We start from the raw sequence: 19,317 nt of genomic DNA, 5'->3' as shown, positions 1-19,317 counted from the left end.
TTAATCTGTGCATATTACAGAAGAAGGTTATATTTAATGTTATTTGATAACTCTCCATCTGTTACGCATCAAGTTACTTTTCTTACTTATCGGGGACCATTGGCGAACTACGTCAGCACGTCTGGAGGAGAAGGGGGGAATTTTTTAACAGTTTCTAATTCCACGTACTGTTCTTATTGTTATTGTTATTTATTCCTGTTTCAACTTTGTTAATATCTATTATTATTACAAGTAATTTGTAATGGAATTATTGCAAAAGAAAAAGGGTCAATTTTACTTCAGACTTGTGACTCGCTGAAGATTTAATATTGTAACGTTTTAAGACGTTGCAAAATAAATATGGATTCGCGATTTTATTTAGTGAGTCAAATTAAAGGCGCAAATAAAATGTTATGGAAAAGCTTTAATAGCAGAGAACGTGTTTCTAGTTTAAAGTCTGAAACGAGACTGTTTTTACAATAATGTTGGTTGACGCAGCAACCTTATTCTTTTTAAATACATAAGAGGTTTATAAACTTCTTTTATCTACGATGACTATTAGAACATTAAAAAGGGGGTAAGACGGGTGATTTCACCCTTTGTAATTATATTTATGAATTTATTCAAAACACATGTTTCGTTTATTACTTGTGATAATATTAGACTGGTGAAAACCTGGTATATTCAAAGATTACTGAGTGTCAGAAAGTCGTCATTTTGCATCTCATCTTTTCATTTGCACTTAAAAATCTTAAGTAAAAATCAGTCCAGGAGAGGGAATATTATGTACCTATAATAATAATTTTGGAATGGCTCCTTTAAAACCTAGAATTAAGGCTGCCGACTTGACCGCATATTCAGCTTGATAATGATGAGAAAGGTTATATTTAGCCTTTGTATAACAAATTGAAATTGTCAATCTAGCAACTACGAAGTCGATATAAACAAGTCAATTACTTTAATTAAGCATGCGTTTCTACAAACTCATTTTTCATTGATAAAGACAAAAAAAAAAAAAAAAAAATTGAATATGATTTCAATTTCGATGTATTTATTATTTAACTAATAAAAAATTTAACTTACGTATGAGTACTAAAAAACGACGGCACGGAAGGAGATTAATTATATTATTCCGAAAGTTGATACAATTTTGGTTGGTAACGTTTTTTATTAAATATTTTATTACAGGAGGTTAAAATATTCATAATAATGCATTCAGTTAACAGAATTTACAAATATATCTCAATATTTTCATATACAGACACACGCACTCACACTCATGTATGTATGTATGTACATATATACACGTATATATGTACATACATTGTGTATAATACACATCACATGTTTGTATTTAAATCGTTAATTTGTTTTTATTATTTTTTTATTATTTTATTTTTTTTTTTTTATTTTTTTCCGCTTTATATATTCATAATCTAGACGACCCCAACTGGCAGAAAACCGTTCCGTTCGTATTTCTAATTTGTTTTTTTGAAATTCTCATTTGCTGCTCTATTTAATAATAATCATGGTCACGCCAATCTTGTTACAATTTTTTTTCGATCTCTTTACTCATCTTACTTATTTGAAAACGCATTATACAGACATACCCTGAATTACTTGTTTGCTACATGTTTTACTCACATTTTCCTGACGAGCGTGTCTTATCTACTTTATTTATAATTTTTTTTTTTTTTTTTTTATTGTTTTCTTATTATATCTAACCGCTTTCACTTCAATTACCTTGTTTTAAGTAATTTATTATTATCACTATTACTATTGTTACAATTATTATTATTATTGTTGTTGTTGTTATTGTTGTTATTATTATTGACATTACTTTTACTACGTCTTGGTGCGTTCTAATTCATATTACTAATTATTCCTTTGAATTTCGTTCTCTCCTCTTTATATAACTTCACTCCTTCTGAATATTTCGCAATTACATATGTACAGACACTATATATTGTACATGCAGTTGTACAGATTATCGTCATACTTATAGGCAAGTAACTCTGACAACGATACTTGCTTTTTCTCCCTCCTTTTATACACGTTGACGCACAGATTATATATATATATATACATATATGTATATATATATATATATATATATATATGTAACGAAGACCCGTATCAAAGAATCTAAATATTTATTCCCATTTATGTAAGTATTTGCTTTTTATTTTCATCGCTGCTTCGCGGTCAACACGATTTTCTTTGCGCTTTTGCCGATATACTTATTTAGCCTTGAATAATTTCGGTAACTATTTTTTTTTTTTTTTTGTCGTCTTTTGTGTTTTCATTGCTTTTCTAGGTAATTTATGTAGAACATTGTCCTTCCGAATATTTTAATAAATTATTATTATTATTATTATTGGCGTAGATATTAGTAATTATTAACATCATTATCATTGATGTTCTTTATTTTAGTAGAAGAAAATTCACTACACATATAGATAATAAAATGCCCAATAATAATGATAATAATAATAATATTAACAATAATCGTCATCATTATCATAGCTATAACGGCGTTGAAGTCTGTGATAACAATAATATTGGAACCGCACAGTTATCTTTACAGAAAATAAGTAACACTGCCTATTTTATTGAATATGTTTTCGTTTGAAACGTCTTCATTTATTCCCCCTGTTGATTATCACAAATGCAACTGCCAGACACTAAAGAATAGGTGTTCTTGTATTTTGATAGTTCATCACAGTGGGGGCAATATAGCATCGCGTTGGGTGATCACCTTTATTGTTTTATGCCATTTAGCACGTATTGTGGGGCGAAGAACATCGTGCAATATGTTGAACTTTTATTTTGTGACAGTTAGCCGATTTGGATTAGAATATGCAGTGAAAATTTACTTTTATAATTAAATACGACTGCCGTCACAGTCAGTGCATGACATACATACATATATATATATATATATATATATATATATACATATATTGCTACAATATGGCGTCTTCTCAGTTGACAGAAAAAATTAATGACGAAAATCAAATATTCTGTTGTGTCGAGAAGTTGTGCAGTAAAGTAATAATCGGCGGAATTTCTGATACACGTATTTTTTATGTCTCGTCGTAAATGAAGATCAACTACACTTTCGCAGAATTTTATGAATTAATTCGAAAATATTTCAAGTCAAGGGTAAGTAAGATATGCTAATATTCCAAAGATCTGACCATTTAGTGCTCGATAATAATAATAATAATAATTCAGAAGAGAATTCAACTGGAAACGAAAAAGACGAAATGATCGGCTGAATTAAAAACCTTTCAACGAAGCCCCCCGTTTCTTGGCAAGGTAAAACAAAGATCCTAGATCGAGACAAGTTCCATGTTCCAAAACATTTTTATGAGAAAAACCTCCTGTAGGTAGTAATTTTATGGACTGTGTCAGACGTGCATTAGTTGAAAGATTGCGCTGGGAATGATCGAAGGAGAAAAAGAAAGAGAAAAAAAAATGGCAGTATGCGCGTTCGAATTTAGAAATGCAATGTAGCTAATAGCAGAGGACAATGCTTCCAGAAGCCAAACTGACGATAACTGAGCGTTGCATCCCTAAATTTGAAATGTTCGTTACAATATTTTACTTGACTCTTGACTAGCTGCACAGTGGAATAAATTAAAAACAAATAATTTAGCGTCGTTAGAGAACATGCGTGCACTATAAGTGCGTGTCAGCAAGCGGATGAGTGGGCCTTACCGTCCGAATCAAAAGTTGGGAAAAGAAGTAAAAACCGTTTTAAAAAACCTCCAGCACTGTTATTTGTACTAATGACATAGTAAACACTGATGAAACAATATCCCAAATATCTAACAGAAATAATCCTCGACGAATTACAATTACACAAGCTAAGACATCGAGGATTTGAGGAAAGATTTTATAATTTTAACGCTCGAAATTATTAAAATCTGGTGTTTTCGATGCAATTCAGACGTTTTCGGGCTCATCTTCCTCCCTGGCCAGATCCCCACGAATAGCATAAGAACTGTATTTTTATCCACTGTGGAGATAACTGCTTGTAAAATTATTTTAAAGGAAAATAAAGAAAAAAAAAAAAACCAAAAACATTCGAATTCGATGGAAAACATCAGGGCTCAATTATTTTTAACATTTTAATTCTAAGATCTTTTGCCAAATTGTTTATATTACGGCTAATTTTGTTCGGGTTTGCTCTGCATCGTTTCTATTACGCAGTACGGATGTTGTTTCATTCGTGTTCACCATCGTAGAAACAATTAAAACTGCGAGATGATATTTTGAACTGTTATGTTCAGCGGTACGGCCTACTCATTCTTAAAGTTGTCACATCAAACTGCTTGTATGTCACCTATACAATGCATCATTCGCTAAGATAATGCGTAGTTTCAACAATACACTTATTTTCTATTCGTACATACTATGTATACATAGGCTACTTTTATAATTATTTTATAAGTTATAATTATATCTATATATATATATATATTCAATGTTGAAATGTATATTAGCTAAAGCTTAATGATAACAGTAATAGTAATAATAATAACAATAACAACAACATGCCCAACACAAACAGGATATCTACTTTGATAATTTTAATTAGTATTCGCCTCTATACGTAATATAGCGCACATCTATGTATATTTTTTGTATTTTTCATGTATTTAATTCCTAACATAATTATATTACGACACGTCCTATACTTACAAAAAAGATCCGGGCAATGATTCATAAACTGGTATAAAATTGCTTAAGATGCATGTGATTGCCTATCTATTATAGAAAGGATGAAAATTATAGAATACATCGATATTCATAGTTGTATACCTACATAGTTGTATATATATACATATATATATATAAAAAAAAAATATATATATATATATATATATACACACACACACACATAATATATCTAGGTGACCAATAAAGATAATTTAATTGAATGAGCAGTGAGCAGCATTTAGTGTATTAATTTTTTTCCAGTTTTTCTTTGTTCTTTTTTTTTTTTTTTAAGTTTAGACACACAGGAGCGCAACGGCAGCTTCATATAATATAATGTAAGAGATGATCGAACACTTATGGTTTTCACACAAACAATTGTCTCGAGAAATTTTTTATACATATAATAGAAGTATACTAAGCGTAGAGAAACGTTAATTTGTGTTACGGAAAGTTTAATAGAAGAAGTATCGCAGCAATTTGTGATAATCACAATGTGTACTCTACTCCGCAGCCAGGGAAGAGAAAGAGAGAAAAAAAAAAAAACACACTGTCGGAGAGATTGTTTAACGCTAGTCACTAGAAAATGTTTTCCAAGACTTTTTGTTCACCCAATTAGTTATTATTTTGTTGATGAAATCGTCGCGCAAGTGCGCGTCTTCAATACAATTATACCTACGCGAGGAATCATTGATATACGTGAAAAGAGAAAAAGCTACTACCCCTTAAAATATATTAAAAAACATGGACTATAAGAATAATGTGCTATTGCTTTGTACACAATGCTATATTGATACAATAATGTTTATTAATAATAATAATAATAATTACTATCATAAATAATAATAACTTGTAAAAATAGTACGGGGTAAAGCAAACTGGGAATCTGTGAGCTTAAAAAAAGTCTTATCTTGGATAAAGATGAAGTCTACAAAATTTACCGAAAATTGGCGTAATTGGGAACAGTAGCCGTATTTTGATTGATTGTAGTAGGGCCGGATTATTATGTCAATAGGGTTTTGGCGGGTAGTAAAATCGTGGCCCTTGACAGAGGATCACTTGTCGGAACTCGGACACTCTGCAGGTTGTTTCAGTATCGTGTAGTCAAGTCGATACTGGGCTGAAATACACAATCGGTACACGTTCGGTATGAGATTTTAATCATGAGAGGGGGAATACAAAAAGAGTGCTGGACACGTCGGTTGAGGCATGGGTGATATATTAATTGCAAGTTGGATTTTTCAGGTTTCCAAGAATATATTGCCACCGTTGCACAGATGTGGTTATCAACTCGACTATGCATTTGACCACCATCATCCAAACAATTGGGATCCAATATGGCGTCGCAATGAGCAATCCAGGTTATTGTTTTACTCTCAGTTCCAGCCGAATTGTGTGAACGTAAACCGACAGAAAACCCCGTGCAAGCTGCTACACTACACTTTTGTTACGTTGAGTTGGTAAAGAGTGAAACATACGACAATGAAGAACTTTTAGAATTAAATACGATCCGGTTAACGGCACACTTTTTCTACCGCCAAATGGCGTTGTTCGGTACTTTGGATCCCAATTGCATGTTCACATCAATTTTCATTTTGTATAAAAATGTGTTGCCGTTATTCAGATACGACAAATGTTGATGGTGCATGAATATTTTGCGATTTCAATCGATAGGCGACAGAATATGTGTACCAAAGTTGGTATATTATCACTGCCCGCTTCTGCCACTATTACATCGCATTTCTACATGCACTATATTTTGAATTTCTAACATGTGTGTTACACTATGTATGACTTCTATATTGCTTCACGTGTTGGGCATGCAGAAAGTATCTGTGCCCTTATAACCAAAATTTCAGAATTGAATGATACTGAAGTTGCTAGGTAAAAATAGTCAAGGTGAAATAGTGTTTGCGTTCACAAACACGATACGACTTCTTTCAAAGATCTATTTCTTTGAAATATGTCGAACTTCGTACATACACAGGTATCTATATCTAAATCTGATCTAGGATCAAGGGAGTCGGTTACGTAATTTCACTTTTGACATTTCCCACCATTCAAGCATTATGATTGGTTGACTAAACTTTGCAAACTAATTAGAATGCTTGGATGGTGAGAAATGTGCAAAAGTGAAATTACGTAATCGACCCCCATTTCTCCTTGTAACTGGATCAAAGAATCGATCACTCGGTTTCAGTCCATTCGAAATTTTGGCTCCCACGAGCCTGTATGCTGGGTTCACTTCAGACTTGCATAAATTATGAATAATTTTTTTATTTGTGGTGCAAAAAAAATTTGTGGTTTGGAAAATAATTAATCTAAATAGACTTTTGCCATTTTGTGCAAAATTATGACTATACGGATATTGATCCAGAACTTGTGCAGCTAATGCGACTACCAAAGTCTCAGTTCGTCATATTTCGGCTCAAGAATAAATGGGCCCCACAATCTAAATCAAAAGTTAGGAAAAGAGACAAACCCGTCAAAACATCCCTAGTAGTTTTAAGTTGTGTCAATGATGGTGAACACGAATGACATAACGTCTCTACTATGTAGAAGAAACGATTCTAAGAACATTCGATTAAGACAACCTAAGAAAACTACAGTTTGAGAAAAGGTTTAATAATTGGATTGCTCAAAATGATTAAACTCTCGTGGTTTAGAATGCGATTTGAATGTTTTTGAGCTTGTTGCTCATAGAGAATTCTAGAGAACTCCTGAAAAAATTTCGACAGATAATTATCTCCAGAATGAAGAAACAAGATTTGGCTAAGTACGGTGTATCAAACGATCGTTTACATTGCCACGAATAACTGTACTGTTACATAAGATTTCTTGAATGATTTTCAGGCAACTTGTGACGGTCAGGCCAGATAGCAAAATGAACCCAGAAACATTGAAATAGGATTGGAAGAAAAAGACGAGAGTTTAATCACCTTGAACGTTCTAATTATAAAATCTTTTCTTAAATTATTGATCTTTTAGCTTGTGTTATTCGAATTTGCTTAGATTCTTTTGTATCACATAGTAGGCATGCTGTTTCATTCGTTTTACAGTTCTCTACCTCCAACGTAAAAACGGAAACCTTATAGGATCACTTCATTTTCCGCCCGTCTGTATGTCTGTTAATACCCTGTTTCTCAGGAAAGGGTAGAGGTATCAAATTGAAATCGTTATCAAATACTAAGGTCTATGGTCCCTTGGGGATGTAAGAAATTTAAGCTTCTAAGTCAACGCAATCAAAAGATGCGGCCATTTATGTCACATAGCTTTACACTCGCAAACTCACGCATCAAAACCAATAGGGTACTTCCCGTTGACCTAGAATTATAAAATTTGGAGAGAAGCAGAATACAGTACAAGTAACGGAAAAAATACGAAAATAATTAATTTGTAGTTATATCACGTTAAAAAAAATCATTAAGTTTGTACGGGTCCCTCAGGGCGCGAGTTCTACTCGCAATTGTCCGGTCGTTTTTCTATTTTTCTAACTTCTAATTCAAATGGTCCAACCGATTCACCCGTAATGGATCGCATTTTGATGCACATGCAAGGAATTTGACAAAATTTGTATAAATAAATTACCTGACAAATGAGTTTATAAGATCGTTGTTACATTGCATATTAGCTTCATATCTGAGGAGAAATGAAAACATACTGTAGATGATGGAAATTAGTTTATTTCTAACTTAAGACAGCGACAAAAAATTAATGATTTCAGGAGTTATGTTATTGTCTCCTGGACTTACAACGTTCCACTGATACTTAAATTTAGTCAGCCCGCGATGTGAAAACTTTTTCCTTACGCTATGAACTGTAGTTATATCTTCTTTTTGAGCTTAAAAGGTTGCAAAAAAATTTATGTAACAAGCAGGCGAATATTGCTGCACTAATTCAACTGCTAAGAATTTTTCATTTCTTCTTCTAATGGTCAATTCCATGTCAAATCGAGAAAACCGGACCTCGTATTTTTTTAATCGAAGGAAACTTTTTTGACGCCAAGTATACGTGAAAAGAGAAAGCATGTATGTTTTTATTCGTCCGAAATGGTTTTTCCTCAAAAAATGACGGAATATTCAATTGCGTTAAAAAATGAACGCATGGTCTAACTTGCCAATTAACATTTCTGGTTGTATCCACCATAAAAGAATGGACTTACGCTCATTTTGGAACGGAGAGAAGTGAATTTCTACCTAAATAATGAATAAACAATCTGATGAACGACTCGAGACAAAATTTTGTGTGCTTAATATACATGATTCGATATAGTATTACCTGAATCGTGTGAATGAAGAATTTTTATATGCTAATATTTTTTCATTCTTTAATTGTATAATCTTTTATTTTAAGAAGTGTGCGACTCACTTGCTGCTATATGGTAAGAAATTAATATAATTTTCAATTGGAAATTATCTAGATTAGAAGAAAGCAGCCCTATTATTTTCATGTAGAGGCGGTAGCAGCAGCAGAAGATAGGTAGAAGAGTCTCGCGTCTTCCCACGCTCAGTCGCAGATATCCAGCACTCTGTCATAGTTTATTCTTTCGTTTACCCAACTCTCGACAAATATAGAGATAGAAAGAAGAAACGAGAGAGAGAAATAGAGGGGGAGGGGAATAAACCGGTAAGTTAGGCCGCAAAAAAAAAAATCCCAGATTCTAGGTGTTCCGCGACTGCTGTGACCTACCTCCCTTGGTGAGGTCCTCCATAGTTTGGTCCTTGCAATCAGCCGCGTGATGAGTGCTGCTCCCGCAATTGTAGCAGGATACCTTAGGCGGCGGTACGACGGTGGAATAAGTCACGACCGGTGTCGGCGGCAAGTATGACGTCTGAGAAAGAGGCTGTGCGACTGGCGGCGGTGTTCCACCTGAGCCAGGATGGTGACCCAGGTGGTTAGCCTGGTAATGATATACGACCTCCCCGTTGGGCTGGTAAATCGGATACGTGGGCCGGGCATAGGCTGGCTGAGAAATGTGGTTTGAGTAGATCCCGGCGGCCGGTCTCAAGGATGGAAAATGCCCACCGTGCTGGAGATAAGTGATTTGTGAATGGGAAGCTTGCGGTGGGAATGGAAGACAGTGAGGGATACTTGGTGGTCCGCCGTTCATCATGTGGTGTTGGTTTTTATGACGTACGTAATGACCAGGGTTCTTTCTACTGTTTCTTTGCTGCTTTTCCGACACTTGAGGCAAATTTATCCCCTGTTGGAGACCTGCCTGGTGGTGGTTCGACAACACTGGCGTCGTGCTCGTCGGGTGGGAAGAAGTTAGCCCTGGATTCGTGTGATCCAGTGACGGATTGTTCGGTACCGACGATTCTCCGACTCCTCCAACGGCCCAAGGCACTGCTGGTGGTGTTTCCGGTGGAGATCGACTGCCTGTACTCTCTGAACTACTGCTGTGCGAAAAATGCCGACTACTCTCGGGGTCCGTCCGTAAGCCTTCTAGGTGTGCCAGGCAGCATACTTGCTGTGCGTTGTACCTAGAAATGGTCGAATACGCATTAACGACAATAGCACGAATTTCAAATAAGGTGTGACTCGGATGAGTAGAGGGTAGTGATCTAACGAAAGTTGACAAATTACGTCTAACAATTATTAACCAACTTGAATTAGATCCATCTCTGATATGGAAATTGTCATGAGTTAGTAAGAAAAATAGTTACTTCGTCTATTTGAACTCAAGTAAGCCAATTGAATTTATTTCAAGTTCAAAAAAGTTACTTGCAGTCAGTTACAGTCGTTTGAATTTAATCGCAGTCTTTAGAATTTGTGAAGTCGTTTGAAATCATGAAATTTCAAAATCCAGTGCGTAAATAATTTATTTACTTTCGGTTATTTAGTAAATTCACACTCTTTTCAAACTATTTTTCATACTTTCTATTAATTCTTGCACTTGCTCTAGTATCAACTATCGTTTAATTTGATTCTGAATCATAGGATTCTGTGCATGAACAGGTTAGATTTTTGTCAGTTTGGCAATAACTATGTCTGATCAAACCCTCCATTCGATTAAAGCAGATAAAGACTGCGTTTACCTTGGATATCGATTCTGCATCCCATTGACCGGCATTGTTAGGCACGCGTAGCATGGAGTATTTTGAGCAGCATAGACAGGAGGTGGAGGCGGATATATCTGCATAGGGGATGGATCCATGGGTGAGATGGTTGGATATCGTTTGACACTTGAGCTGGCGAGATTGTGGTGGTGGTGATGCAAAATTTGCTGTTGTTGCTGATGTAACGGGATGCATTTTGTGCCAGTGCCAGTCTCGCTTGTTCTAATCATCTGTACAATAACATAAGTTTTGTTAGATAATGATGAATCCTCGTATCACAATAAAATAGAAAATCGTCTCAGTTCGAATAACTTGATAATTATCTGAGATGAAAATCCTAATTGCAGGGATTTCTAAGAGGTTGAAAGTTTACCTCGTTTTCAACGTGATCTAAAAGAGGATGAGTAATAGTGTTGGTTAAACTCTCAAATTTCTTGTCGGATGGAAGCAGATTTAAACCGTTGGAAGTTTGCCCTTTCACGATGCTACGTAGCTGACCAACGGCATTCGATGGCAACCCCAAGTCCCTTAACTCGTCATCCCCCATTCTTCTTATCTAGGATCACCAAAACAAGTTAAAGGGTAAAAGAAAAGTTTGAATTGTAAAATACAATCTAATTAACAATCGACTGATTTAGGCAAAATTCACAACTGTAATTTTGATTAAAAATATTTGTAGCTAATCGAAAATCAAGTCCAATGTAATTTTAGTTTAAAAAAAAAAATTGATTGAATGCATTTGCACAAGTTTCAAATATTATTCTGGGTTGGCTCTTGGGAATTAGGCATCCTGTTACTGAGATCCACAAATTAAGAAGACGCCATCTAACGGCAACTACACAAACTATGTCGTATTTAATTATACAAATATTTTGTAATCGATTATTTTACCCTGCATCAACTTAACATCAATAATCGAAAATTCCACGGTTTCCACGATATTTTCTATATCTTAGTATTTGTAGAATTTGCTGAAACCGATTAGCGGATTACCCTATAACCATGCCCATATTAAGGATCCCAATGTATCCATTGCCATCAAATATCAGACAACAATTATATTCTTATTTTTTTGCCAGAACAGAGTACACATTTACATTTACCTTGAAGAAAAATTGACCAAAATCGGTTTGAATCAAGAGTAGATATGAAAAAAAAAAAACCGTTTAAAAATTCTCCAGCATCCTTTCAACAGAATATCATCCTTACTATGCAGCAGAAATTAATCCGCGCGACTTTCAATAACATAAGCCGAGGTATCAAACACTTTAGGAAAGTTTTATGATTAGAAATTTCAAGATGGTTAAACTCTGCTGTTTTTCACCTAATACTAAGGTTATTGGGCTCCTTTTGCCTACTGACTAGATTTCCACAGATTCTCTGGAAAACATTAGAAAAATCTTACATTTTAGTATAATTATAGCGCGTAAATGTTACCTTTGTGATCGTCTGTTGTACGGTACTGACACAAATTTATTTTTCTCCATTCTGGAGATGTCTATGTATAAAAAAAAATACAAGTAATCCTTGGAAATTGTTATGATGAATCCAAAAACATTAGAGTTGGATTAAAAACACGAGGGTTTAATTACTTTAACGTTTTGAACGTATAAACCTAAGTAAGATTTTTCAGTTTTCAGATTGACTCTTGATATCTTTGCTTGTAATTGCTCAGAATAATTTTTATTACACAGTAGGGATGTTGTTCCATTCGTGTTTACCATTCTTCTCACAAATAACACTGTTGAAGCATTTTCATATGATATTGTCTGTTTTCTCGACATTTGATTCAGATAGTGCTGTTCAACCACCTTCAACTATGGCATGAATTTTTACTTTCAAAAATATGTATTGATTCATGAGCGCAATCTTACCACATACGAACGCAATCAACACATTTTTCACTTACCTGCTAATTTGAGAAATGTTCTGTACATATAAAGTTGCATTGAAAATTAATTAATTACTAACCATTTCTCATGTAAGGGCAATAGTTAAACATACTATAAATTTTTGCAAGGTGAGGTGAATAATAACTGAAAGTTGATCAATAACCTTGGCAAAGGTTTAGAGCTCTCTAATGTGAGACAAAATGGAAATAAAATAGTACATTAAATCTTGACGAAAATTGTGCCTTTACAGATCTCTTACCTCGTCGATAGAAAAATTCTGAAGACTATTCTTAAAACTGGGCATTTCCTTGCCGAGTGTTTCTCGTAAAGAATCAGCAGAAGCTGTTGATCGTATCCGAGCAGAGGATGCAGATGTCTGTTTAGATGTTGTAACTGAGGTCTGAGCTGTCGACAATCCCTCGGTGTTACCATGCCTCGAATTTCCGAGAGAAGAAGTTGCACTGACTGCTGTGGGGGGAGGAACGGACCACTGAGGAAGCGGCAATGAGGATTGACTCTTGCTGCAGCTCACAGTTACAGTGCTGCTGAGAGCTTGCAGAGATGGCAGCGAAGTTGAGGTGCTGGTTTGACTGCTGCCGGTGCTTGCAGATGTCGTTACGGCGCTAGCAGCGCAGTGCGTTATCTGGGTTGAGGAAGTACGAGGGGGAGGATTGCGACTGCGATTGTTCATCGGGGAGTTACTTCGACTAGGAGATCTCGACTGGGAAGGGGATGACTGGTGGCTGACTAAAGGGGAAGAGGAATAAGCTAGTGTGTCTCCGGCTTGATGGTACATCATCGGATTGCTCAGCATGACCTGACCTGCCCATGGCGGCATGTGATTCATTGAGGGGAAACCAAGCTGCAAGTACTGCGCTGCCGCATTTGAGGCTATCGACATCTGCTCCGGAGCTGGAAAACACGGACCGGGTGGTGGCATTGTTAGGCCAGGAGGCAATCCAGTCAATAATGCGTTGCTGCGTGCTGACATGTCACCTGAAATCCATTAAGAGTTCGTTATGTCTGTCGGACTTGACAGTTTGACAGACTATGAATGCTCAAAGAGCATAAAGAAATTATAGCACTAACGTATGGATTGAGCTAACATTGTTGAACCATTTAATAACTTGAAAATACACCAATTAACGAAAATTATTTTTAGAAACTTTCAAAAATTTTGACGATTTTACTCAGGTGTATTTCGGACAGTTCATCAGTTTATATGAAAAATCTTTATGACATTACAATAATTTCTGGGTATTTTGTAGAAATATTTCAGTTCCTATGCAAAAATTGAAAATCTGATTCTTACCTCAAGCTTGACTAATTTGTCAGAAATAGTTAGAAAGAAAACTCTCGAGTTTTTATAATTTTCAATAGAAAAAAAAGTTCTGAAAGACTTTGAGTTCTTTGCAGAAACTCTCTAGAGTTTCTTGAATTCCCTCAGATACTATTAGAATAATATAAACATTTCCATAAATAATAGATCTTTTCACAAGAGCATTGTACAATAATACATTATGCAACAAGGGAATAAAGTGAAAGATTATTCCCACAGGCGAGTTTACTGCCAGAGCAAAACTACCTTTCTCCTGCAGATGAGGTAAAAACTATACGAGGGAATCACATGCAACTTTTCTCCCGCTCGTCAGATCAAAAAAATTAACATTATCGTTGAGTTAGGAATAAAAGAATTTATCGTTTTGATTTACTTGGGAAATGGGGATTCCACGCTGATATTTACATACCATGAAATGGCTGCATTGGTGGAGGAGGCACCAAGCAATTTGTCAGAAGTTCATTGTCCATCACTTTTTCATTGGAAGTGACACACGGAGCAGATCCCTGTATAATGTGTAAAATTCATTACAAATTTAATAAAAAATATACGATAATTCATATCATTATAGTTATTAGAATTCTGTGATTTAAAACTTTCTAATAAGGTAAACGATAGTCCTAGATCAATTATTCACTAACTTGCAATTACAAGGTGTGTTAAACTGGGTTGTCAAATACCAAAAAATGAATTGAAAAATAACTTTTGCACGTATTTTGGGTCTCGATACAGTCAGCAGCGACATCTTTCAACTTCGATGGCAGTCATTGATATTTCGTAGGAATTGATCGGTCAAAACGCAAATCCACTCTATTTCCACATACAAACTGTATGTCATTGCCTTAGCGACCGTTTACATATTCCGAAATTTGGACGTGAATGTGTGATGAAAAAAAAACAAACAATTTTTTGTACTATCATGCTCGATCAGTCACAGGTCACTAAAGTGTAAACAAAGAGTCTGGAACTAGAAATCCGAGTTTATTCGAAACTCGTGCAGTAAATCGGATCCATACAATCATCATTTTATCGGTTAAAACAATGGAGTTTTGCAGCTAATGATTGTAATGGCCAGCCGTATCTTTTAAGAAACTATCTAACACAAAACCTCACTATAATTTTCTGGAAAAACGTACGAAATTATACAATGTGAAATTAATAAGTTAGTGAATAATTAACCAGTTCCATTAAAAATTCAAAATTTTCACAGTCATTATTACAAGATTAATTTTGTTACAGTAATATGAAATGGTGAAAATGAAAGGATTGATACAAATACGGAAGATTGAACTGAAATCATTAAAAAGCTTTCTACATATATCAGCCAGTGATGACGAATGTTACAGTACTGAACAGCTTCATACTGATTCAATCAAACCAAAGATAATTTTTCATAAACCAAATATTTTTTCATACTTTATCGATGAATTACATGTAATCAATACATTCCTCGACAATTTCGAATCAGTTTGAAAAGCAGTATTTTTAAAGAATGGAATCATTGCATTATACAATTTTTTTTCTGTACACGCAGATAAATATTATACATGAATTTCATAATTACTGCAATAACATGAAAAATCACCACTGGAAGTACGTTTTTAGTAGAAAGATTCCAATTATTGTTTTTATTCTCATTTTTATAAAAGTTGCCCTATTTCCTCCAAAGCGTGATTGGAATCCCATCCGGGATATACTCATTTTCCAAAACTATATTTACCGTACTTTTTAAGAATAGATCGAAATACTTGCAGAGCAAGAAGACTTTTCTTTGATATATCTGTAGTTCATTTCTGATCAGCCATTCACTCAAAGTACTCATTCTGAAAGTTCAATCAATGTTTATCACAACAATTCCAGTCATGAGAGTATTCACACTATTTACGATTTTTTTAACAAAATCATTGCAAGACCATTCACAGGATTTTAAAAAAAGAAACACGTTAGCCATTGCTGGTGACCATGAGAAACTTTGCAACAATTTAATCTGCATAGCGAAAAGCATCAGCTTAACAGCTTTTAAGGCAAATTTAAAAGCCAATATCCCAACAGTTAATCATTCCTTGCAATATTTGTCGAGTATAACAATCTGTTTGTGATTTTGTTAGGAAATTTATCTTTACGTAAAGAACAACTTTCTGAGAAGATTTCAAATTGCAAATTTAAAAATTAGTATAATCTTTGTTAATTTTATTATAGAACTTTAATCAAATGCGATGAATCCAATCATAAGCTGCAATGGTTTTGTTGCAAATGCAAGAAAAACAAATCGAATGAACTGTTTTTTAGATTCTAGAAGTTTGGAAACGTGAAGATTCGTTGAAATTAAAAAAAATTTTTTTGGCCCAAACCAATACTTTTCCTGTATCACCAAAAGTGATGAAAATTAAAACGTGAGTTATCAGATTCAGAATGAAAAATCGATGTCTAAATAACTCTTGTGCATAATTTCAAGATTTATATTCTTGCACTTTAATTTTAAGAAAATCATCATGTATTGCAAATATATTTATTCGATGAATACTGAATGCATGATTATCTTGTAATAAAATTAATAAAGAGAACTGTAATAATGAATGCGTTTTATTAAGGTCACCAATGGTTATTCCCCTTTCCAGCTGTCAGTCGAAATGGGAAATCACAAAGCTACACCCATCAACTGCTATTGCTTGTCGACAAGTGACAAAGATGATTAGATAAGCATTGCAGATATAAAGCGGCAGAAATTCAAGATGAAATAAATACCAGAAAAAAAATTTGCAATAAAATGTAGTGCAGAATACTAGGAATGTGAAAACCAGAAAAAAAAACAATACTCTTTTGTCGTAATGCATGCACAATATGAAATAATTAAAAGACTATCGGCTTTTGCTGCGTTTGAAATGACAAGAAAAATATATTCATTGATAGATTTAAAAGTTAATGAAAGACAACATGAATATTGGCCTTGGGATTTGTAATGAGTATATAAGTAAACTTTTTTGTCTTGAAAAAGCGGATTATACAATAAGGCAGTAAATATTACTTGTGCGGATCTGAAGGAAAGGTTTATAGCTGCCTTCGGAGGATTGAGTCTGACTTCTTCCTCCTGCAGTTTGGCATAAATATTTCCAAAAACGGATTTCTGCTCGTAAGTGAAGGCCGGATGATTTAGAGCCATCGTATAAAGTAGCAGAAGTTCATCAAGGGTCTGATCATCCTGTATGAAAGTCGCCCCGTTCAGGAGATTGACTATTTCTTGAAAATCTACGTTCGAGAGATTATTGTACAGAATAACAGCGCAGGCGTAATTGCATGAATGCAAAAGCGCCATATATAGCGAGAGTTTCCTGCGTGTTCTTTTGTCGGTAACACCGAGAGAAGTGAGTTCCGCTAAGTCCGACGCATTGTTGGCTTTATGTTCCGTGTCACGGAGATCGTTGTAATCCCGTTTACCAAGATCCTCGACACACGTGCCAAGGTACCTCACTTCAAACGGTAAACACATATTCAGCAGCGTACACATCACATCGATACGTTTATAACTGTGGAGAAGCAAAACAATAAAGAAAAATGTTAGAGATCAGTTTCAAGTTATTATTGTACTGGTAATGAAAAATTGAAATACAAGTCAGTGTCTGGTAATTTAAGAATAACTTTCATGGATTTAATTTTTTAACATCTGAGTACATCTGCTTTGTTACGTTATACTGAATAACAAAAACAATTGAAGTTGAGAAATAACGATTATCACAAAAAATGCATTATTACGGTATTTTAATTTCGTCTACTACCATGAAACTTGGCAGAACTTTCGTACTATTAATTAAATTATTCAAATGGCTAAATGTCCAGACATGATTTTTCCGATGACTTCTGACGAAATAATGAAATTCGATCAAAATTTGAAAAAACTTGATTGTTCGGACAATAAAACAGAGATAATAGCAACTATTTGCAGATTTTGATCATCATACGAAGTAAGGCCCATTCTATAATATCTAAACAATTGTACGATGAAAGGAAATGTTTTATTGATCTGTTCGTGAAAAATCCTAAAACCTGTAATCATAGTAATTTGCTGCAGCATAGCTTCGGTTTATAAGAATGCTATAATCAATTGTTATCGAACAAGTGAAATGTTGCTTATTTGCACCATTATCAGAGTCTACACGCTACTGATATAGAAATACTACAGATTGTGCAATTCTAAATACAATATCGAACAAATACCTGAAAACGTTTTTTCATGCACAAATGAACCAAATAAATGTATTCTTGCAATTAGTAGTAATTTCTTAATAGGAATACATTTTCTGCCATCAGTCTTGGATAAAACAAAACTTTTATGGGTCAATGATACACAAACTTTAATAATAGCCAAAATAAGTGATATTCAACACGATCAGTAAAGACTTTTCATAACATCCTCCTTACATCAGTTTTAGCTGGATTTGTGCTAAAGTTCGTCTTGAAAGTTTTTTGTTCAAGTTTACATTGTCGCTATTGTTCAGATGAATAATGAAAATAAAAAAAAATTAAAGATACGAGTTTAAAAGGGAAGTTTCCTAGATGAAGAAAAGAGAACGAAAAAGGCATAAAGATGATACAAAAAATATGCGTAGTATTATAATGAAGAATATATGACTGAAAAAGGAGATGAGGGAGGGAGGGAAAATTGGGGGTGGTAAATAAGGTGGTATTATTACCTGGACAGATTTCCAAACCATGATACCACGTTCTCTTTACACACCATTGCCAGACAACATTGATACCACTTGGGTTGAATAAAGACCGCCGCTGATAGCTTAAGCCGTCTTCAAGTTAACACAACAAGATGTTGGGTTATTATTTTCTGGTGTAATTAAGCGCGGCGGTCGGCATAGACGAACTTGTCCTAGGTATACGGCCGTTTGGTCTTTGTCTTTTTGAATGCAGATGAATGGGAGAAATTAGAACGACCTTAGACGGCGACGACGGCGGCGACGACAGGCAATCGGAATCATGTAGATCACATAAAGCTGGCTCGCAGCATCCGACGACGTTTCAGAGACAAGTATATATCACCTTGATACAATCGTTCGACCGTTGCCTCAATATATTCAACTTGAAATTACTTAATCAGTCGACGCACATTATTCACTTCGAACTATTCACACTTGGATTGGGATTGGTAAAATTTATTTTTACAAACTTTCCAGCCAAAATCGGAGCCCCACAGGTTTTTCGAGGTCTGTTCTCTCACATGCTCCGGTTAAAAAAATCGTCAACTGTTTTCCCCACCCGAAACGGCTTTCACGGTGTTCCTCAATTTATACACTCTCACCAATCACGTCACTATAAA

At 34.6% G+C, this 19,317-nt stretch overlaps 1 protein-coding gene across 2 annotated transcripts; it reads right to left on the bottom strand.

Moving 5' to 3' along the window:
* Positions 1-1,332: 1,332 nt before the first annotated feature.
* LOC124211584 (mucin-6) lies at positions 1,333-19,268 on the bottom strand. Of its 2 annotated transcripts, none has more exons than XM_069133440.1 (8): positions 18,683-19,268; positions 17,020-17,518; positions 14,404-14,500; positions 12,915-13,651; positions 11,137-11,319; positions 10,743-10,993; positions 9,394-10,187; positions 1,333-9,232 (listed from the first exon to the last, which is right to left on the bottom strand). In XM_069133440.1, the coding sequence occupies exons 1-8, from the start codon at positions 18,727-18,729 to the stop codon at positions 9,126-9,128; spliced, it is 2,715 nt and encodes a 904-aa protein (XP_068989541.1). In that variant the 5' UTR covers positions 18,730-19,268; the 3' UTR covers positions 1,333-9,125. The 2 variants fall into 2 exon arrangements, with proteins under 2 accessions (XP_068989541.1, XP_046466763.1); XM_046610807.2 differs by having other exon boundaries at positions 1,333-5,824.
* Between the last annotated feature and the right edge of the window lie 49 nt (positions 19,269-19,317).

Source organism: Neodiprion pinetum, chromosome 2 (assembly GCF_021155775.2).
Source record: "Neodiprion pinetum isolate iyNeoPine1 chromosome 2, iyNeoPine1.2, whole genome shotgun sequence".
Lineage (NCBI taxonomy): Eukaryota > Metazoa > Arthropoda > Insecta > Hymenoptera > Diprionidae > Neodiprion > Neodiprion pinetum.
The sequence above is the reverse complement of the archived record's forward strand: the minus strand, read 5'-3'. Positions and strand labels throughout refer to the sequence as shown.

What these genes read in the sequence shown, in the direction of transcription:
- LOC124211584 (XM_069133440.1), bottom strand. Translation starts at nt 18,729, where the DNA reads ATGGTGTGTAAAGAGAACGTGGTATCATGGTTTGGAAATCTGTCCAG. An exon ending in TGGTTTGGAAATCTGTCCAG is followed by an intron (nt 17,519 to 18,682) that starts GTAATAATACCA and finishes GCTTCTCCACAG; the next exon opens with TTATAAACGTATCGATGTGA. An exon ending in TTTCCTTCAGATCCGCACAA is followed by an intron (nt 14,501 to 17,019) that starts GTAATATTTACT and finishes CACATTATACAG; the next exon opens with GGATCTGCTCCGTGTGTCAC.